General features: G+C 48.9%; 1 protein-coding gene across 4 annotated transcripts in view; it reads right to left on the bottom strand.

The window, feature by feature from the left end:
* Nucleotides 1-5,108: 5,108 nt before the first annotated feature.
* The window catches only part of PPP1R3F (protein phosphatase 1 regulatory subunit 3F), a 15,289-nt gene continuing 1,448 nt past the window's right edge, over nucleotides 5,109-18,949 (bottom strand). The window contains exons 1-4 of one of the 4 annotated variants that reach the window (XM_032474805.1): nucleotides 10,478-18,946; nucleotides 9,704-9,759; nucleotides 9,405-9,487; nucleotides 5,109-6,888 (exon numbers count right to left, since the gene is read on the bottom strand). In XM_032474805.1, the coding sequence (XP_032330696.1) occupies nucleotides 5,593-6,888; nucleotides 9,405-9,487; nucleotides 9,704-9,737 (1,413 nt within the window). In that variant the 5' untranslated portion in view covers nucleotides 9,738-9,759; nucleotides 10,478-18,946 and the 3' untranslated portion in view covers nucleotides 5,109-5,592. Of the gene's footprint in view, nucleotides 6,889-9,404; nucleotides 9,488-9,703; nucleotides 9,760-10,477; nucleotides 18,947-18,949 lie in introns of those variants that run through there. The other 3 variants (XM_032474806.1, XM_032474804.1, XM_006195967.3) reach the window with 3 other exon arrangements.

The following is an 18,949-nucleotide window of genomic DNA, read 5'->3' as shown; positions in this document are numbered from 1 at the left end:
TTCATGAGCACCCCCTGCATGCTGGGAGCATAGTTGTGTCCCCTGTGCAGGTGAGGGGACAGGGCAGAGAGGGCAGGGGCTGGGCCTGCAGCCCCACAGCAGGTCAGGTCAGCAGGCGGGTTGTGGGTCGTGGTCCTCATCCAGCCTGCAGCAGTGCATCCTCTCAAATCACATGGAGCTTTTTGCTGCCTCCTCCTCCAGGCCTGTGTCTCCCCAGACCAGTAACTGTGGTGCGTCTACTTGCCCCAGCAGGGGTTCTAGACCCTGGGAGGGGACTGGGTGGAGGCAGAGCTGGCAGCTGGCCAGGACCTGAATGGGGACTTGGGAGCCTTTTCCTAAAGCCTGGGTTCTGCTGGGTCTGCCCCCAGTGCCATCAGGACCCAGGGCTGTGCCCTCAGGCTGTAGCCGGACTGGCCCTGGGGTCCAGGCCGCAGAGCCAGTCCATCTTGTGGAAAAAGGCATATAATGAAACATTTCAATGAGAAAAAGGAGAAAAATATGACAAAGTCTCTTTAACCACAGAGGTGAGCTTCTGGTAAGAGGAAGAAGAGCAGGAGGGGGAGGAACGCCATCTGTGTAAGACCATGAACAGCACTAAAACCAGGGTCCTCCAGGAGGAAGAGGCAGAGCTGGCCCTAAGCTGCTCCCAGCTGTCCACACACAGAGAAGGAGGCTCCGAGGGACACCCAGGTCTGGGGCTCACACACCCAGAGGCCTGTGACCCTCTCAGGTGTGAATGCTTAAGCCTCTGTCCCTCCTCTGTCGTCTTTGAAGCCTTCCCAGTCTCCGGGGTGGGGCGCCCCCTGCTGGTAACAGTGGGCATTGCTGTTACATGGACCATGCCTGGCTGAACTGTGCCTGGTGACACCAAGAACTCACCTTGGGACCAAGGCAGTCAGGCTTCCATGAATGAAAGGAAGAGGTCACTTTAACTTAGCAGGAAGCTCAGGTTTGGACATGGACTCACCCTACACCAAAAGCACCCAAAATGGGAAGTGGACAGATTGTAGGATGTGGTCAGGTAACAGCCAGGCTGAGGGCTGAGAGCTCAGGACAGAGAGCAGAGAACCACAAGATCAAGATACTGGGCTTACTAATGAGGAGAAGGAGGGTGAGGAAGACCAGGAAGGTCTCTGCAAATCACTGTGCTCAGGGCTGATGAGAACATGGAAAGCATTCAGGGCCTCAGTTTGCCCATTTGTATACTGGTGATAAAAGCTGAATTTACATCATGCAGTTGGTATGAGAAAAGCATGATTCCCGTAAAGGGATCAGCTAGTGTCTGGCACAGAGTAACTGTGAGGTAAATGTTGATGGTGTTGTTATTATTATTACAAGAATCACTCAATCTGAATTAACTTGCTGCTTAATGAACTGTTGACATGCTGTTCTCCCCCATGGGGAGGGCACCTTGCTCCCTTTGAGGGTAAGACCCATCTTTCTACCTCCATGGCTCCATTGTGGGGACACTGGCTGTCACCACAAAAGCCTGGTGAAGGGGGGAGTTTGACAGGCAGAAAAATGCCCCCCAAAAGATGCCCATGTCCTAAACTATAGAACCTGGAATATATCACCTTACCTGGTGACAGGGACTTTGCAGATGTAGTTAAATTTACACATTTTGAGATGGGGAGGTGATCCTGGATTATCTGGGTTGGCCCCATGTAATGACAAGGGTTCTTATAAGTGAGAGAAGAAGTCAGGAAATAGAGGGAGTGATTTGATGTGAGAAGGACTCAATTGGCTATGTTGCCTTTGAAAATGGAAGAAGGGGCCATGAGTCAAGGATGGCACGCTGCCTCTAGAAGCTGACAAAGGCAAGAAAATTAATTTCTCCCCTAGAGCCTCCAGAAAGCCCAGAAGGCAAGCAGCCCTGAGGATACCTTGTGAGACTTCTGACCCCCAGAACTGTAAGATAGTACATTTGTATTCAGGTTCTTTTGTTGTTTTCCTTTCTTTTTTTTTTTTATTGAAGTATAGTCAGATTATAATGTTGTGTCAATTTCTGGTGTACAGCATAATGTTTCAGTCCATTTGTGTTGTTTGAAGCCACTCTGTCATAAATTTGTTACATCATTAATAGGAAGCTGCTAGATGGAGAAACACACGTCCTCCCTGCTCCCTTCCTTCCTCCTTCTCAGGCCGCCACTTCTGTCAGAAATGCCCAGTCCTGTGGCCTCTGCAAGATGGTGCCCCAGGATAAGTTGGTGGCCTGGTGCCCTTAGTCAACCTCAGAGGCAGAGGGAGACTGAGGAGGGTGCAGTTCCCTTGCGGAGGGTGTGTTGGGACCCAGTGCTTCTCAAGGGGGCAGGCGGGGAAGAGGCCCAGGGTACAAGGAGGCCCCCACCCTGCACATTCTCCACCACTATAATCATACATGCACTTGAGAGTGGGGACGATGTGTTGTGGATGACAGTGATGGTAAGAGGGGGCTGATAACCGCTGATGTTTACTTGCTCAGCCAGGCACTGCCCCAGGTGAATATGTTATCTCATTTAACCTCCACCATGACCCTGTGAGGAGGGAAAGTTATTATCCCTGATGACAGAGGAGCAAAGGGAGGTACCGAGAGCTTGAGTAACTTGCCTATCATGTGACATGGCAGAAATTTAGTCCTGGACTGTGTCATTCCAGAGCCCTTCCTCTTGCTCACCCTACCACATTGCCTGGATTACTAGATTAATCAAATGTGGTCGTGAGTGAGGGACATGACATGTTTTCTCCAAAGCCCAGTGGGCATTGGTCCCCTTTTATGAATGAGGAACTAAGGCTAGGAGAGGACAGATGACTTTAATCTGTGAGGCAAATTAGGCTGATTGAGTTCAAATGTTAAACCACATCACAGCTTTTGAATAAATCCAATATGATCATACTTTTATAATATACTGGACTTCGGCAGTGCTATAGACTGAAGTTTTGTGTCCCCTCAAAATTCATATGTTGAAACTGAATCCCCAGTGTGACAGTATTAGGAGGTAGGGCCTTTGGGATTAGGTCATGAGAGTGGCGCTCTCACGAATGAGATTAGTGCCCTTATAAAAGAGACCCCAGACAGCAATCTTGCCCCTTCACTATGTGAGGACACCGTGGGGAGACAACCGTCTATGAACCAGGAAGTTGGCCCTTACCAGACACCAAATCTGCCAGCACCTTGATCTTGGACTTTCCAGCCCCCATAACTAAGAAATAAATGCTTGCTGTTTATTAGCCACTCAGTCTACACTATTTTGTTATAGTAGCCTGAACTATAGACAGGCAGTTAGCATTTAGCTTAAAATATTTACACCTATTTTCTTGAGATTGTTTGCTGATAATTCTTTTTTCACTCATCAGGTTTTAGTCAAGGTTATATCAGCCCCATAAGATGAATTAGGAATGCTCTTTTTCTACACTCTGCAACTGCTTTTGTAAAATTGGATTTATTTGTTCCTGGAGTGTTACACCAGTGAGGCCATCTGGTTCCATAGTTTCTGTCTGAGAACCGTTGGCTTACAAGTTCTGTTGCTTTAATGGTTATAGGACTACTCAAGTTTTTCTCTTCTTTGGAGACAGTTTTAACAAGTTATATGCCTGTAGTGATTTGTCCATTTTATCTAATTTTCAACCCAATTGGCATAAAGTTGCTTTTGGGGAGGGGGGGGACACTTAGCAAATGATCACATCAGTGAAAGGCCACAGACACACGCCTGGACTTTGACATTTAACAAAGTCAGAGTATCCTCATTGAAAGGTGAAATATGGGTGTGTTGAATTTGTTTTCACTAGCTGTTCTCCACTTCCAGACCTCTGCAACGCTATTCCTTTTGATCAGACTGCTTGCCCTCTCTTCCACTTCATTGCCTGGTGGATCCCTACTTGTTTTTTAAAAGACAGTTCAGGCACCATATCCTCCAAGAAGGCTTCCAGAGTCCCCGCACTGGACTGAGCATCTGTCCTGGGCTCCTTCCCACACCCCCAGCTCACTGGAACCATCACTACTAATGCACTAACCACACTGCACTGAAACTCTTTCTCTATCTCCCCTGCTGAACCATGAGCTCCTTCCTCTGTGTCCTCAGAGCAGAGCAGATGTCAATGCTTGTGGAACTGACCCAAGCTGTAACTACTGAACGACCGATTAAGTCCTCTAGCCATGTCTCTATATTTCCCCACATCCGTTTGTTTACTTATTTCATTCAATAGGTATCTACTGAGCACCTACTATGTGCCAGGCACTGTTCCAGAAGAGTGGCAAGTGAGGCAGTGAGAAAAGAGGAAAACTAGGAGGGTGTGGTATTCTGGAAACCAAGAAAGGATTTCAAGGTTGAGGAGATGGTCAACTGTGTCAAATGCGACGAATAGGTCAAGTAAGATGAGGTCTGAGAGCTGATCGCTGACAGAACAATGTAAATATCATCAGTGACTCTGGCACTTAAGCTCAAGTGGTTGGGCAAAAAATCTGATCAGGGCTGTTTCAGAAAAGTACTGGATCCCTGGAGAAGAACTGAAAAAAACTAGTAGAAAGTTTTGCTGTAAAGGGAAGTAAACAAATATGGGGTGTTTTATTTTGCTATGCTGAGTTTTTTTATTTGCATGCAGTGTATCTATCTTTCCTTTCTTTCAGAGCTTCTGGGTTTCCTGTTTTGAGTTAGAATGCAATGTCTGTGGACAGAAACTCTGATATGAATTTTTCACAGCACATTAAGTCTTCTGTCCTGAGGCCTTCCCAGTCTTGAGGGCAGAGGGCTCTCCCTGCTGGTGTCCAAGGCTGGTTCCCCCCACCCCAGTAGCCTCAAAGGCATGTGGCTGATTCACAACCAATATCCCCTCATCCACAGCTGACCACATCCACCACTGCAACCCAGTGTGTGACACCAAACATTCATGTGGCCACCACTCTTCCTCCCTGACAGAATGTGGGAAAGACCAAAGGACCTGCCCCACAAAGACCACATAGATTAGTACCACAAGATGAGGTGACCCAGATCTTCAGGGCCATACTGAAGCAGCAGCAGCAGCAGCAGCGGGGATGACCACATTCCATCCCACCCGCTACTCCCCACCGTGATCCTCCCACAGAACGTAACCACCCTGCACCTTCAGGCCCAGACACTGCACAGCAAGACACATCGTTTCTCATAGAGCTCTATTGTGGCATATAATAATAGGTACTCTATATAAATTAAATTAAAAATAAAGCTCCAGCAGGTTGCACAGGTTGGCTGTTAATAAATATATCTCTGGGTAATTGTGCCCCAAGACCAGCTCATGACCACTCTCCCTCATCCAGAGAATTATACAAAAATAAATACAGGCTTGGGGTGGGGCGGGGGAAGGGAAGACATGCCCGGTTCCATTCTGCAAGTTTTCACTTACACCATCTACCCGTGCTGTTTCTCTCCACTGGTATCATCACAGGGAGTGCCATGCTGACTGGAGAGCTCAGGGACAGGAAGGCCTCTCTCCCATTGAGCTTTCTCAGAAGCAAAGAACCCCTCATTGTGCAGGCCACACATCCCATCGGAACTCTCTGGGAGGGGGCAGTGCAGGGGCTGCCCCTCCCCAGACCCCAGAGAGGGGGAAGCCTGTTATTGCTGATCTCACGAGCGGCTCTTATGAGAACCAGGCCAGAGAGAGGCACAGCGCAAGCACCAGGAGGGACATACCACTGTTCAGAGCCACAGGGACCACCACCAGCCCAGCCAGGACCCCCAGAGTCTGAGTCAAGGGCCCCCGGAGCTGGGGAGGCAATATACACACACACTCTGCAGAGGCTGCTCGGGTAGGAGACCTCTTTGGGGGCTCAAGGCTTGGGCCTGAACCCTCTTCATCCTGGGAGCTCACATGGGGCCTGGCCAGGCTGGAAGGATAGACTTCAGCCCCCAAGGGACCAAGGAGGGGGAGATTTTGCCCCCGCAGGACTGGAGCAGTTGGCTCCCTGCTGGATATAGGAACCAAGCTGTCTGCTGTCCCGGTGGTAAACTCCATCCGGGCTTCTGTCCCCTCCGGGGACCCAGTCACCCCAGCTATCATCCTATTCATATGCAGAGAGTCAGTGTCCCTGCCCATCCCCTTCTCTGGAGCCCCAGGGAATTGACCCTCTATACCCAGAACCGCAGGGCTGTCGCATCCCGAGCCCCCTGCCCATGGGAGCCACACATCTCCTACAGTGGCTACCACAGAACGGACCCCAGAAAGGATTTCTGGAGGCGATTCCTTGGGGGTGTCCCCTTCTGGGCTGGAGGGTATAATGGAGAGCCCCTCTTCCCCCTCCCCATCCTCATCTGGGTCCTCGGTGTCCTTGATAAGCTCCACACCACGCCCCAGCCGGGCATAATGCAGTGTGATCTCCTCAGCCAGGGCACTGTTCAGGGCCCGCTCAGGGCCAGGCCACTTTAAGATCAGGTCGCGGTCCGTGAGTATGCCCAGAGGGTGGCTGGGGGACAACCCCCCATCTGTGGGGCCCTCCCCCCCACCTCCTGCCCCACCAGCAGCCACAGCAGCTCGCAGGCGGCTCAGGTGGGACAGGTAGAGCTGCTCCAGCTCCTGGTCAATGGTGTCCTCGCCAAGCAGCTCCTCCAACCCACTCATAGCCTCCAGACCCCTGGAGGGCTCATCCTTAACAGCCCCCACCACGGAGTCCTTTCGGCCCCTTCCATTCTCGCTGGACACTTCCCACGCGGCTTCCACCTGTCGCTGGCTGGGTTCCAGGAGAGGCCCGGCTGCCCCCTCACTCGCATCGGGCCCTGAGGCCTGGTCCCTGGGAGAGCCACCCAGGCCACAGAGAGAGGAAGAGAGGGGAATCCTGATGGCTGGTGCCCGGGGAACTTCTGTGAAAGCCACTGGCGGACTGCTTCTGGGGACATCACCTTCCTCTGGGGGTTTGCCGGTCACTGTAACTTCAGAAACCTGGAGCCAGTAGGGGTGGGGTGGAGAGAAAGGGAAGGTAGGAAGTAGAGGAGGGGATGGGACAAGCAGAGTCAGTGAGAACTGGTGACAGCCCAAATTCAGCCCCACAGGTGTTCCCACATGAAAACTCCTTAAAGAGCACTCTATAATTCTCTTAACTCCCAAGACTATGTCTACATTAAAATAACAAAATTAGATGGAATAAAAGAGGGCTTCTTGCTGATCATAAAAGCTGAGGAATTCAGTGGGCACCAACATTTGGTGAGTGACTATCAGTAAATACTGTTGGTTGACCTCCAAAACATATCCAGAATATCCATATGAATTCATGTATTTTCTCTTTTAAAACCATCTATTTCTTAGCTCTGTCCTTTGACAAGGCCGAGAAACCACGACCAATCTAACAGCAACAAGCACTCTCAGCCCTGGCCGAGAAACCATGACCAATCTAACAGCAACAGGCACTCTCAGCCCCCAGATCTTGGTTTCTTAATACCATTCGCCACTAAAAGGAATCAGGGCTCCTAAAATAAATGACTGTTTCCAGGTTTGGGGCAGGGAAAATAAAAGATGAGCCTGGGACACACTGACATGGCAAAATGTGAGGAAGTGCTCAAAGAATGATGGGGATGTGTCAAAAAAACCTCTGGAGCCAATCTAAATAAGCTCCCACTGGCCAGAGAGTTCAATTTAAGCATCAAAATAAATAAATGCAGTAGGTTGAAACTCATCAAATATGTTTAAAGTTCATGAACTAATAATGATACTCCAAAACCAAAATCCTTTCATTGGTCACCTTTGGAGATGTTCATTTCTTCTGAAAGCTGGTAAATAAAAGGGAAAAATTTGAAGTATTCATCCAGCTTTTTCTACACAATCTATATACCCTCAAGGTATATATGTTCAAGGTAGTCAAATAGTTTTTTTTCTTTTTTTTTAACTTTTTTTTATTGAATTATAGTCATTTTACAATGTTGTGTCGAATTTCAGTGTAGAGCACAATTTTTCAGTTATACATGAACATACATATCAAGACAGTCAAATAGTTGATGTGAGAAAGTTTTTCTTTAGAGAATTCCAGTTAATAAAGTAGAAATGGAATTAAATAGGATCAATTCTATTTAAATTAATAATAGATTATATTTAATAAATTAACTTAATAAAATTAATTAATAAATTAAATTTAATACTAGATCTAATTAATTAAATGGAATTAATTAATTAAAATAGAGTAAGAAATGTGTTTCCATGTGGATGCAATTAGCCAAATCCAGACTGTGGGAAACTCTACAGGACAAACAAGATTTCTTCAATAAATTGCAGGAAAAGTGAGAGAGATTTAAAAATCTAAGAAGATTCATCAACCAAATGCAATGTGTTGACCTTGTTTGGACCCTAAAACATTTATGAGGCAAGGAAACTTTAACACTAACCAAATATTTGATGATACTAAGGAATTACTGTTAATTTTCTGAAGGGTGATGATGGCTGTGTGTGTGTGTATAAAAGTGCTTAATTTTCTGAAATACAAACTGAAGTTGTGCTATGTGGGTTCATAATACTGGTTTCTTTACTTTTATATGTTTGAAAATCTTTTTAATAAAAAGTTAAAACACACACAAATTCTAAAATACACCTCTAGAATCTATCTCCTTGCCAGCACTGGCATTGCTCGCCGGGACCACTGCAGTAGCCTCCTCCTCAAGGTCTCCTAGCTTCTGCCCTCAACCCTGTGGTCTATTTGCCTCCCGGCAGCCAGAGGGAACTGGTTAAATCCTAAGTCTGATCACAGCCTGCCTCTGCTCCTGACTCTCCGGCAGCTCCCCTGTCACTCAGAGTAAAAGCCAGAGCCGTCTCCATGGCCCACAGGGCCCTACACAGTCTGTCCCCCACCACCTCTCCAACCTCACCTCCTGCCGCTCCCCCTCACTTACTGCTCGCTGTTCCTCACACACATTAGCCACGGCCCCACCTCAGGGACTTTGCACTTGGCTGGGATGTTCTTCCCCTGGTTATCCACGTGCCTCACTCTCTCACCTTCTTCAGATCTTTGCTCAAATCTCACTGACCACTAAGGCCTTCCCTGGCCACCCAATCTGAACTTGCAAACATCCCCCTTCACCCCCTCCCCACACTTTCTCTTTCCCTATCCCTTTATTTTTTTTCTTAGCATGCACCATCATCTAAAATATCATATATTTTAACTACTACTTTGTTTTATGACGTCTCACTCCACTAAAATGTTGCTTACTTAGCCTCATGAAGACAGTGTTTTTGGTCATTACTGTATTACCAGCATCCGTAACAGTGCTTGGCCCAGAACAAGAGCCCAATAAACGTATGCTAAATTAACAAATGACAGTCCTATAAGCCCGGTAACTGCATTCTACCCCTCCGTTACCAGGTTCTGATTTGGGGGACCTCCGTCTAAACTAAGGTAGACCCAGAGCAAGTCAGCCCCCACCATCTGGCTTCCCATCAGGTCGTCCATCCAGAGGCTGCCAGGGTCTGCTTACCTGAAGTGTCATCTGGGGCCATGGACGGAGAGGGGTGGGGGCCACCAGGGGACCCACTGACTCCCGGACCTTGGGACGCTCTGCTGGAAAAAAGAGGACAGCACTGGGGCGAGGCAGGCATATAAGCAGGCCTGGTTTGGTTAAGAAAATCTGCTCTTGGAGCCAATCAGCAGAATTGCCTCTGAAGCTTGCTGTGACAGTCTAAGGCAGAGGGTGCCTCTTAATTGGTAGAGAAAGAAAAGGAAGGGGTAGAAATGGTGAATACAAGCTAAAACTCCCGCTCCCGGCCAGATGCTTACCCACAGCAGGGCTACTTTCTTCCGCCCTCTTCATCCTCAGTTCTTCCTCGTTAGGCCTGTGGGGCGGAGGAGAAAAGGTGTGGATCTGATGCCCTGAAAGGCTGGTTCTGACCCCCCGCCAGTCCCTTCTGAGCCTCTGTGCTGGCCCACCTTCACCAGCCAGCTGCTGTTTTCTCTTCTGCTGCCTCTTGCTATCCTCTAATCATAAAGTCCTACACACTCGCAGAAAACGTACAAAATATAGGAAAGCACCAGGAAGCAGGGAAAAAGTCACGTCTCAGCCCGAGGCAACCACCATTACCATCTCGGAAAATTTCATTCCACACATTCTACGAAATCTGCGGGCATAATTTCACAGTAAGAAGCATCCGCTTAACAGTAAGAAGCATCATTATATACTTTTGTAAACACCTGAAATGGCTGCTACAGAGCCATTCCCTTCCTACTGGGCAGCTAGGTTGTCTCCTTCATTTTGTTCCCACAAAGCTGACTTCAGCAGACATCATCCGGCACAGCTTAAGGAACAGTTTGGATCATTTCCCTAGGGTGTATTTCTGGCTGTGGAGGAAACCATCTTTTCCAAGAAAGGGCGAGTGAGGACCGTGGGACACAGGAAGCAGCAAAGGGAAGGAAGCAACTGGAGAACGGGAAGGAGGTCAGCAGAAAAGGCAGTAACCCAGAGTCACAGAGGCCTAGGTCCCTCCGCCAACCCTCCACCCACCACCATATCAGCCTGGCAGGTCACTGAACCTCCCTGAGCCTCACCCTCCTCACCTGAAAATGGAGCACAGGGGGAGTCAGGATGTGTACGCCCTGCACAGGACAGTCAAGAGAAATGACACATCAAGCCAGACAAACCCAGGGCCTGACACGGAGCACGGGCTGAATCAACCGTAGGTATTTGCTGGTCTCTCTCCTCCTTCACCAGGCAAGCCAGACCCCAAGGTCGGAGTGGCAGAAACCAAGCATATTTCAGCCAGTCCTGGCCAGGGGTGGGGTCATGAGGATCAAGGAGAAATCGCTGTTCTCCTTCTCACAAATGAGTATCAGCTGTTTACAGATTAAGGCAAATGAGGGAATCATTAACTAAAACACGTGCGGAGACCTGAGAAGGGCTGAGGCCACAGCTCAGACCTTTTTTCTTCCCTAGAAGGAACAAGATGCTGTTGACATTTCTGGAAGCGGCTGCAACTGTTTGAAAACACATAATCGACAACCTTCATAATTACCTACAGAAACAGTATCACTAGCTGACCTGAATATAGTGCTTCCTATGCTACTTCATGGTACAGCTTCACATTTATTCATCTAACCCTCACGGCAACCCTCTGAGATAGGTACTCTTCTGAAGCAGGCAGTATTATTATCCTCTTACAGATGGCGAAACAGAAGCCGAATAAATGGCTCAAGGTCAAACGGCTTTGCAGTGAAGATGGAAACCTAGGCCTTTCGGCTCCTAAGTCTGCTCGAAACCAGCAAACTGCTGCTTCTTGGATGAGGGAGGCTGGGATCTTATCACAGCCCCGTCTTTAGTCCTCTCCAGAGTAGATAGAGGGAGACAGCAATGATGGACAAGCTCCCTGCCTCCAGCTTCATTCAAGCTTTGCTTTGGTCCTGCCTTTTGCCCACCTATTTATTTCCAGTTTCACCGCCTTCATGAGACATGTGGCTAGGAGACCACCAGACACAGAAGTGGCTGCAAGAAGTGCTTTTACTAGCACCGTCTCGGAGGAGGCTTGAACCAGGTACCTGGATCTAGACGTTTGGAAGCTCCGGAAGGGACCATCTGTCTTTCACCACAGACTAGGGCTCACGCATCCCACCAAAGGTACTTGAATCGGAATACTATAGGGCACGGCGTGGGTGATTCCAGGAGCCCAGCCATCAACTCCTGCTTCTCACGGCTGAGAAAAGAGGATTTGGGGCCAATTGGTTTAGTCCTGCACCAGTCCCCTGAGTGGGTCAAAAATCCAGGTTTTACAAAAATTTGGATTTGTGGCCCAATACAATTTCTACTGATTTCTTTTGCTGGTGAGGTCCTTCATTAAAGAAAATGTCTTCTTCCTAGGATCTCCTAAAGCAAGCATCCTCCAGAAGACCCACAAACAGCAAGGCAACCCTCCTCCTGGGAAGATACGAAAACAAATCCTTCAGCCCCCAGAACATCTATTCCAAAGCCGGGGAGGGTGAGAAGCAGGAGAGGGCATCCAAAAATCAGGTCAAGCTATTCAGCCAATCCCAAGATCCACAAAGTCAGCAGAAGTACACGGGTCACTCTCCCCACCTCCAAAGTCCGAGAGATGAAAGCAGGAGACAAGCATCTATTGTTCACCTCCTGCAATGTGGGCCCTTTTCATTGATACACCAAGTCATTTGAAAACCTTTGCATTTATCCTTCAAAGCAACACCCTTTTACAAATGCAGAAACCGAGGCTCAAGGAACCGTGTCTCTGCCCCCTCTAACTGCTAACTACACACCATGCTGATAACATCCAAAGAGGGTTCCATTTTGAAGACAGTCTTTGAAACTGTGTACAAAAAAAAAAAACAAAAACCTAAATATCCTTGAACTGTCTTTCACAGTAAATATTCAGGGGCAGCTCTGACCTTAATCAAAAGGAGGATGGTGAAAGAAATGGAATACAAATGTTTACTGACTCACGAATCAGTAACAGAGAAGAGGGGTTCTTAGAAATATGGCGAGGAAGGAGATTAAGAACAAAACTGTATCTCTAATGTGCTTGCTAATTTTCGAGAAGGAAACCTGCCCTTTTGGCATCAACCCCACAAACGCCACGTGGCCTCGCCTCCAGGGCAGTGGGCAGTAGTGGGCTGGAGCACACAGACCAGGGGAACTCTTGAGCATGCATCCTTTGGGTGCTCTTGAGAACAAGTCAAGACAGGTGGCGGAGAAGGGGCCCTGTCAGGCCTGCATGCCTGTCTCCTGGGCGTGAAAATTCCTCCTACCGTCAGGAAACTCTGTGAACTATGACCTCAGACGGCACCTAGGGAGACCAGGGGGTGAGATTTCAGAAAGTGCCGTGGGTCCCAGCCTAGGCCAGCCGAGACAGTATCCAAAAGTGAATCGCCACAGAGAGTGAGCAAGCAAGGGCAGACGAGCCCCACGGAGAAAAGCAAAGCCGACTTTCAGAGCAGTCACATCACTGCCACCGCCACCGCCGCCACCCACCCGCCTGAGTCCTCTGAGAGCACCCCCAACACTCCGGTTTTCAAAGAACCTGGCTAGCCCAAAGTGGGTCATACACTGAAACCCAAAGGGAAACTCAGCAGACCCCAGCTCCCGGGCAGTCAGCCTGAAGATACTGCTGACTCCAAGGGGACCGGTGGCGTCAGAAACCTGCCTGAGATACTTGGAACCCCAGTTACCCTAAGCCATCTGCTTTCTGAAGAAAACAGGGTTTGAAGGAGGCTGTGAAAGCCACCAAGTTATGTGGGGCACTGCTCTGCCTTCCCCAGTGACAGTCTGTGTTGGTGTCAGCTCTGGGACTTACAGTCCATAGGGGAGGGAGCTGAGCAGTTTATGGTGCTATGAGCTTGTTTCAGCAATGACTTCATTCATTTGGCCGTGACCCACAGTAAGAAATACATTTTACATCATAACCCAGCACATGCCCAGACATGTGTAAATACATACACATATATATATATAACTGAAAACCTCAAAACCGGTTGTTCTTTGAATGAAACAACACTTACCTTTACTGCATGTTGTGATGTGCTCTGATTATTTCCTATGCTATTTTTTAAATGTTTGTTGGAATCCAGTAAATTGATTTCACGTCTCAATAAAGGCCATTCTGAATAACCCTGGCTCTGCCATCTGCCAGCTGTGTGACCTGGAGCACGTTACTTAACCTCTCTATGCCTCGGTTTCCTCATCTGTGAAGAGGGTGTCATAGTAATACCTCCCTCAGGGAGCTGTTGGGCAGATTGAGGAAATATTTTTAAATCGCCTGTAAAGTGCTTAACGAACAGTGATCCCCTCCAAGTTCCCACTGAAAGAAACTGAGGCCCTGAAAAGGAAAGCAACTTGCCCAGCACTGCGCAGCTGGGAAGACACATCACCCAGCCTGGCACGTCAGCTGAGAACTGGGGTACCAGAGCAGGACCGCCCGGCTCAGATCCCGGCTCAGCCACTTTCATAACACGTGGCCTCAGGCCTACGTCCTTAGCCATGATGCGTACCAGTTTTCTGTGGACTAAAAAAGGACCACTTTCACACTAAAACCCTCACTCTCCAGACAACTAAGATGAGCCCTGGCCCGTCCTGTGTCGACTTCGATTGTTCTGATTTCCCCTAAGGCTGCCAACTTGGAGAGCAAGTTGGGTCCCCATCCATTCACCTACAAGTACGGCTAAAAATCGCTGAGGCCTTACTGTGCATCAGCCCAGTGATGAACCCTGGAGATGCCGGGGTGAGCGAACATGACTAGGAAGCTTACAATTTTGTGTGGAGGAAGACATCAAAAAAAGATACTCACACTCATTCTTTCAACAAACATTTATTGAGCACCTGTTAAGTGCCAGGCACCATGGCAGGCCCTGTGGGAATACAGCAATGAACAAAAGCAGACCATGTCCCTACCCCTCACGGAGCTTACAGTCTAGAAGGGCAGAGGTCATCCAGTAATCCCCTAGTGAAGGTCTAACTGCAAACTGAGGTCAGGGCCTTCAGAAGAGGAAAGAATGCACTAGAACAAGGGGCCATGGCCCAAACTACAGGGTCAGGGAGGGTTTAGGATGCTTAGAAGGAAAATGAGCAAGGGAAGGGTTGGAGAGTGAGAAGCTGCTCAGGACTCCGGGGGCGGAGGAGGTGATGGGATTCAATCTTGAACAAGGGGAGTCTGAGGCATCTGTGGGACATCAGCCAAGCGGAGACACTGAGTTTGTATATATGAGGCTGAAAGAAACAGCAACAAGAAAAAGAAGGGCCAGACAGTTCAGGGAAAAGCAGCAGAGGGTGGTCCCAAGGCAAGGGAAGAGAGTGTAGTAAGCAGGAGTGCCCAACCACTTCAAGAACACCAAAATAAAAAACAAGCTATGGAATCTGATAAGTGCAGGGGACGGAAGCCAGTGGAGAAGACAAGTGTAGGCAACTCTTAAGAGGGGGGTTGGCAATGAAAGGTAGGAGGGTGATTGGGTGCTGGCCAGGAGCAGTGGGGACAGAGGTGGAGTCAAAGGACAGATTTTTAAGACAACAGAGATGCTGGCAGGTATAAATGCCAATAGAGAGGCTCAGGCAAGGAGGACAGTGAAAAGCTACCGGGAGAGAATGGGGTAACTGCTTCTGTCAGGTTCTGGAGCGAGTGACAGAACAACGGATCCCAGGGAACCCAGGGCAAGAGTCAAGACTCCAGCCTGAGGGAGAAAAAGGGCCCCCTCCTCTCCTGTAACACAAGGGAGGGGCACTGGTTTGTAGGTTTGGGGGCTACAAGTCGTGGGGAGTCCATTCTTATGGTTTCTACTTTTTTTTTTTAAGCAGAAAGTCTGAAGGTAAAGAACATTCAAAAGAGTCACCTCAGGGAGGAGACAAGAGTGGATGGGAATAATACAGTAGGACAGCCAGGCAGGGGGGGAAGGGACCCTGGATTTGTGGCAATGCCCATCTGCTCTGCTATAGGACTTTCTCTAACAGGGCTTGCCTGCTTGGCTGATCAGTGCTCTAAACATTTTTTTTTTCCAAATGGGGCCTGAGGAGGCTGGGATGGGCAGGCTTCCAGGAGGAAGCACTCTTGTATCCTTCATCTGAAGGATGAAAATGAGGAGACTGCAAGAGACACAGGGCCAACATTCCTGGTGAGGAAAATAGCATGGGCAAAGGCCCTGGGGCAGGAAGGGGGCAAAGCACCTTGGAAAGACCACGGTGACAGAAGCTCAGAAGGCAGAGGATGGCGTGAGGTAAGACTAGCAGCCATGGGGGCCAGACTGGGGGAGAGGGCAGGGGGTGCCTGAGGTTTTCTTGGTCTTTATTTTTAAGAGGAATAGGACACCTCCCAAGGGTGTTAAGCCAAGGCAGACCTGGAGGACTCCTCCCCACACCAGCCCTAGGATTTTGAAATCTGGGAGCCTCAGTTTGCTCATCCAGAAAAGAGGGAACAAAACAGTCTATCTCACAGGGAATGGTGAAAGGATTAGATGAGACTGGGCATGCAAATACTCAGCAGGGTCTCCGCCAGGTCTCTTACAACAAGCCCTCTGGACCTGCCCCTCCCACCTGTTCCACCAGAGGCCCTTTGACATCTTAGCGCCCGTCTGCAGCTTTGGCCCTGTTTGAACCTAGCACTGTGCCCAGCACATAGCAGGCCCTCAATAAATGCTTGTTGATGGATCATCTCTATGCCTAAGGGTTATCAAAGGCCTGGTCCAACAAAGCCAGGAATGCAGCCATTTCGGTTTCTGAGCTGTCTCCTGATGGACTAGCAGACTCCTTCCATGCCCCCACCTGACGTGGCTGCGCTCCGTACACAGTGGGCCAGCAGCCGATACTCCCTGAACAGGAAGCCCTCTGCATCGGGGCTCCCACAGGCTGAGGCTATCCCCTGAGATCCTCCACCATCTCCCAAGAGGGCTGGGTCACAGGGAGCAGCTGTTCTTCAACAGCGCTCCATGTCACCGGCAGCACACAAGTTTTGAAACAATAATAAGTTGAAATGTACTCGTTAAGAAAGCCACCGACCTACAAAGAAAATCTTATCGCTGATCTTGCAATGAGCACCAACCGCCCCTTTGCAAGAGCTGAGATCAAGATAAAGAAGCTATCAAAAAGCCATCTGCCCACTTAAAATAATATCACAAGTCATGTTAGGAACCACAGACCTGGGGCCAGATACCAAAACAATTGTCTGAACGGGCTGCTTCAATTTCTCCTTAAAACCACCCATGTATTTTAAAAGAAAAACACCCTCTCCACCCACCTTGGCCCTGCAAGCTTTTGATTTCTCTGTTCCCTTCCTTTCACACTCTAAAATGACCAAACTCTGTTACCCAAACTGTCACGTCTCACAGACAGGGCTCCCACGACAGCCGGCTGGGATGATGACTTGGGAAAAGTGACAGAAATGAAGGCAATGCTGGAGCACTTGGAACAGCTCGATATCTTGATCTGGGTGACAGTTTCACAAGGGCATACATAATGTAAAAATCTATTGAGCTTTACACTTATGATCAATAAGGAAAAAAAGATAAAAGGAAAGCAAGACATGCTGGGAACATGTGAACACCAGAAATGAAATGCAGAATTTGCCCTGCATCCTGTTTGGTCTTCAAAAGGAACAGCAGTTTTTTGAAACCTCGTCCCTGATCCTGTCACTCACAAACTGGCTCACTTCTCTGAGCTACCTCAGTTTCCCCCTCTGTTAAATGGACAAAATCATAGCACCTACACCACACAGCATGCACAGCAGGACTCAGGAAAGAACAAACTTGCAGCTCTCAACACAGAGATCAGAAAACGTGGGCCACTGTTCATCTTTCAAAGCTACCACCGTGCTTTAGTTACCTCGCCCATGCTTGCCGCGTCCAATCCAAGCACACGAAGTGACTGCATTCCCCTTGAGCAGATGAGAAAACTGAGGCTTCCAGATGAAGAGCCTGAGGCAAGGCTACACAGCTGGTAACAGGCAGATCAGACTTTGGGAAGAGGATCCAAGGAACCACCTGTGATTCCCTAAATATTGACACTAACACCGAATAGTGCTACTAAGAGCCAGGCTAGGTTCTGAGAGCTTTCACGCGTCTCCTGTGAAGCAGGTGCAACAATAACCTTTGTTTTACAGATGAGGGTACTGAGGCACAGTGCGGTTAAACGAGTCAGCCAAGGTCACAAGACCAAGAAATGACAAGACTGGGATTTGAACCCAGGCACTCTGATGTCAGAGTTCACACTCTCACCACTGTAAGGAAAGCCACGCTGCCTGCCCTGCTCAGACTAAATCTTAGGTTACTGCGAGGCTCACCAGTTCATAAGTGGGTACCTGTCTGCCTGTTCACTTACCCAGGCACATCTGCCCACAAGCCTCAAGCTAGACCTTTCTGAACCACTCACAGCCTAAGGCTTTGCTAAGATCACAAATACCTTGCTGCGGCCAGAGGCTTGTAATCCAGCACAAACAAGGTCCAAAAAGCATTCTCCCATTCCCGTTTCCAGTCCTCCCAGGAGCAGGGAAATGGATGCATTTCTCAACATGTGCATGGAGAATCTACTTATGCCAGGCTAGACTTATGTAATTCCCCCCAAAATCAGGCCTAGCTGCTACCTTGAAGAACTCGTGGCTTGACAGAGGAAAGCCTAGGAGAATTTTGTATCAGGGCCTCCTGGGGTTAACTGATTCCTTTTCCCAGGCCCTGAATGCTCACAGGTGGTATAGCAAAAACAAAGGTCAAGAGCTTCCAGTCCAGGCCCACCTGGTTCTGCCTCTGCCAGAGCTACTGCTTCCCTGTGAGAGCAGAGGCTCAGCCACTCAACTCCACAGGAGGTATCAGACTAGAATCAGAGCAAAACAGTCAAGAGAGTGCACAGGCCTCAAGGTCAGACATGGCTGAATGGAAAAAGCCCAGGCGCCATCACTTCCTCAACCAGTTTCTCCCTCTGGAACCCTGGTTTCCTGCTGTCAAATGGGGATCAGATTCCCTGCCACCCACTGGTCCACACTACCATGTCACTGCAGTTCTCTCCACTCCAGCACACTACCCTTCATTCACACCAGGCTCCTTCCCACCTCAGGACCTTTGCGCTTACTATTCTCTCTCCCTAGAACACACTTGCTCCTGAATGTGTACATAACTGCTCCTCTTTATCATTCAGGACTCAGTTTAAGCGACCCTCCCCAAATCCCCTGCCTAAAGCATCTACTGCCTCCCAAGCTATCCCCTTACTCTTATTTTACTTTCCTCTCTGCAGCTAACCTTTTCCCTATATATCTTATCTGCTTGCTGGTTGTTTTTTCAAACTGTCTCTCCTAAGAGCCTGTATGAACCTTGAGGGCAGGGAAGATGTCTGTCTTGTACAGGGCTTTACAATGGAACTCAATAAATGAATGAATGAAACCCCAGTAATTAAAACAGAGACTAGCACATGTTTAATCTCCATTGGCTCTTTGACTAACTGACTGAATACGCCCTCCTCCCTGTCCTGGAGAGCAGGCCTGAGGGGGTTCCTGGGTCAGAATGCTTGTCCTCCATCCTAGACACAGCCCTGCGTTGGCGGAGGTGGCGCTGGCAGACATT

Source organism: Camelus ferus, chromosome X (genome assembly GCF_009834535.1).
Source record: "Camelus ferus isolate YT-003-E chromosome X, BCGSAC_Cfer_1.0, whole genome shotgun sequence".
Taxonomy (NCBI): domain Eukaryota; kingdom Metazoa; phylum Chordata; class Mammalia; order Artiodactyla; family Camelidae; genus Camelus; species Camelus ferus.
Note: the sequence above shows the minus strand (reverse complement) of the source record. Positions and strands in the feature narration are given on the sequence as shown.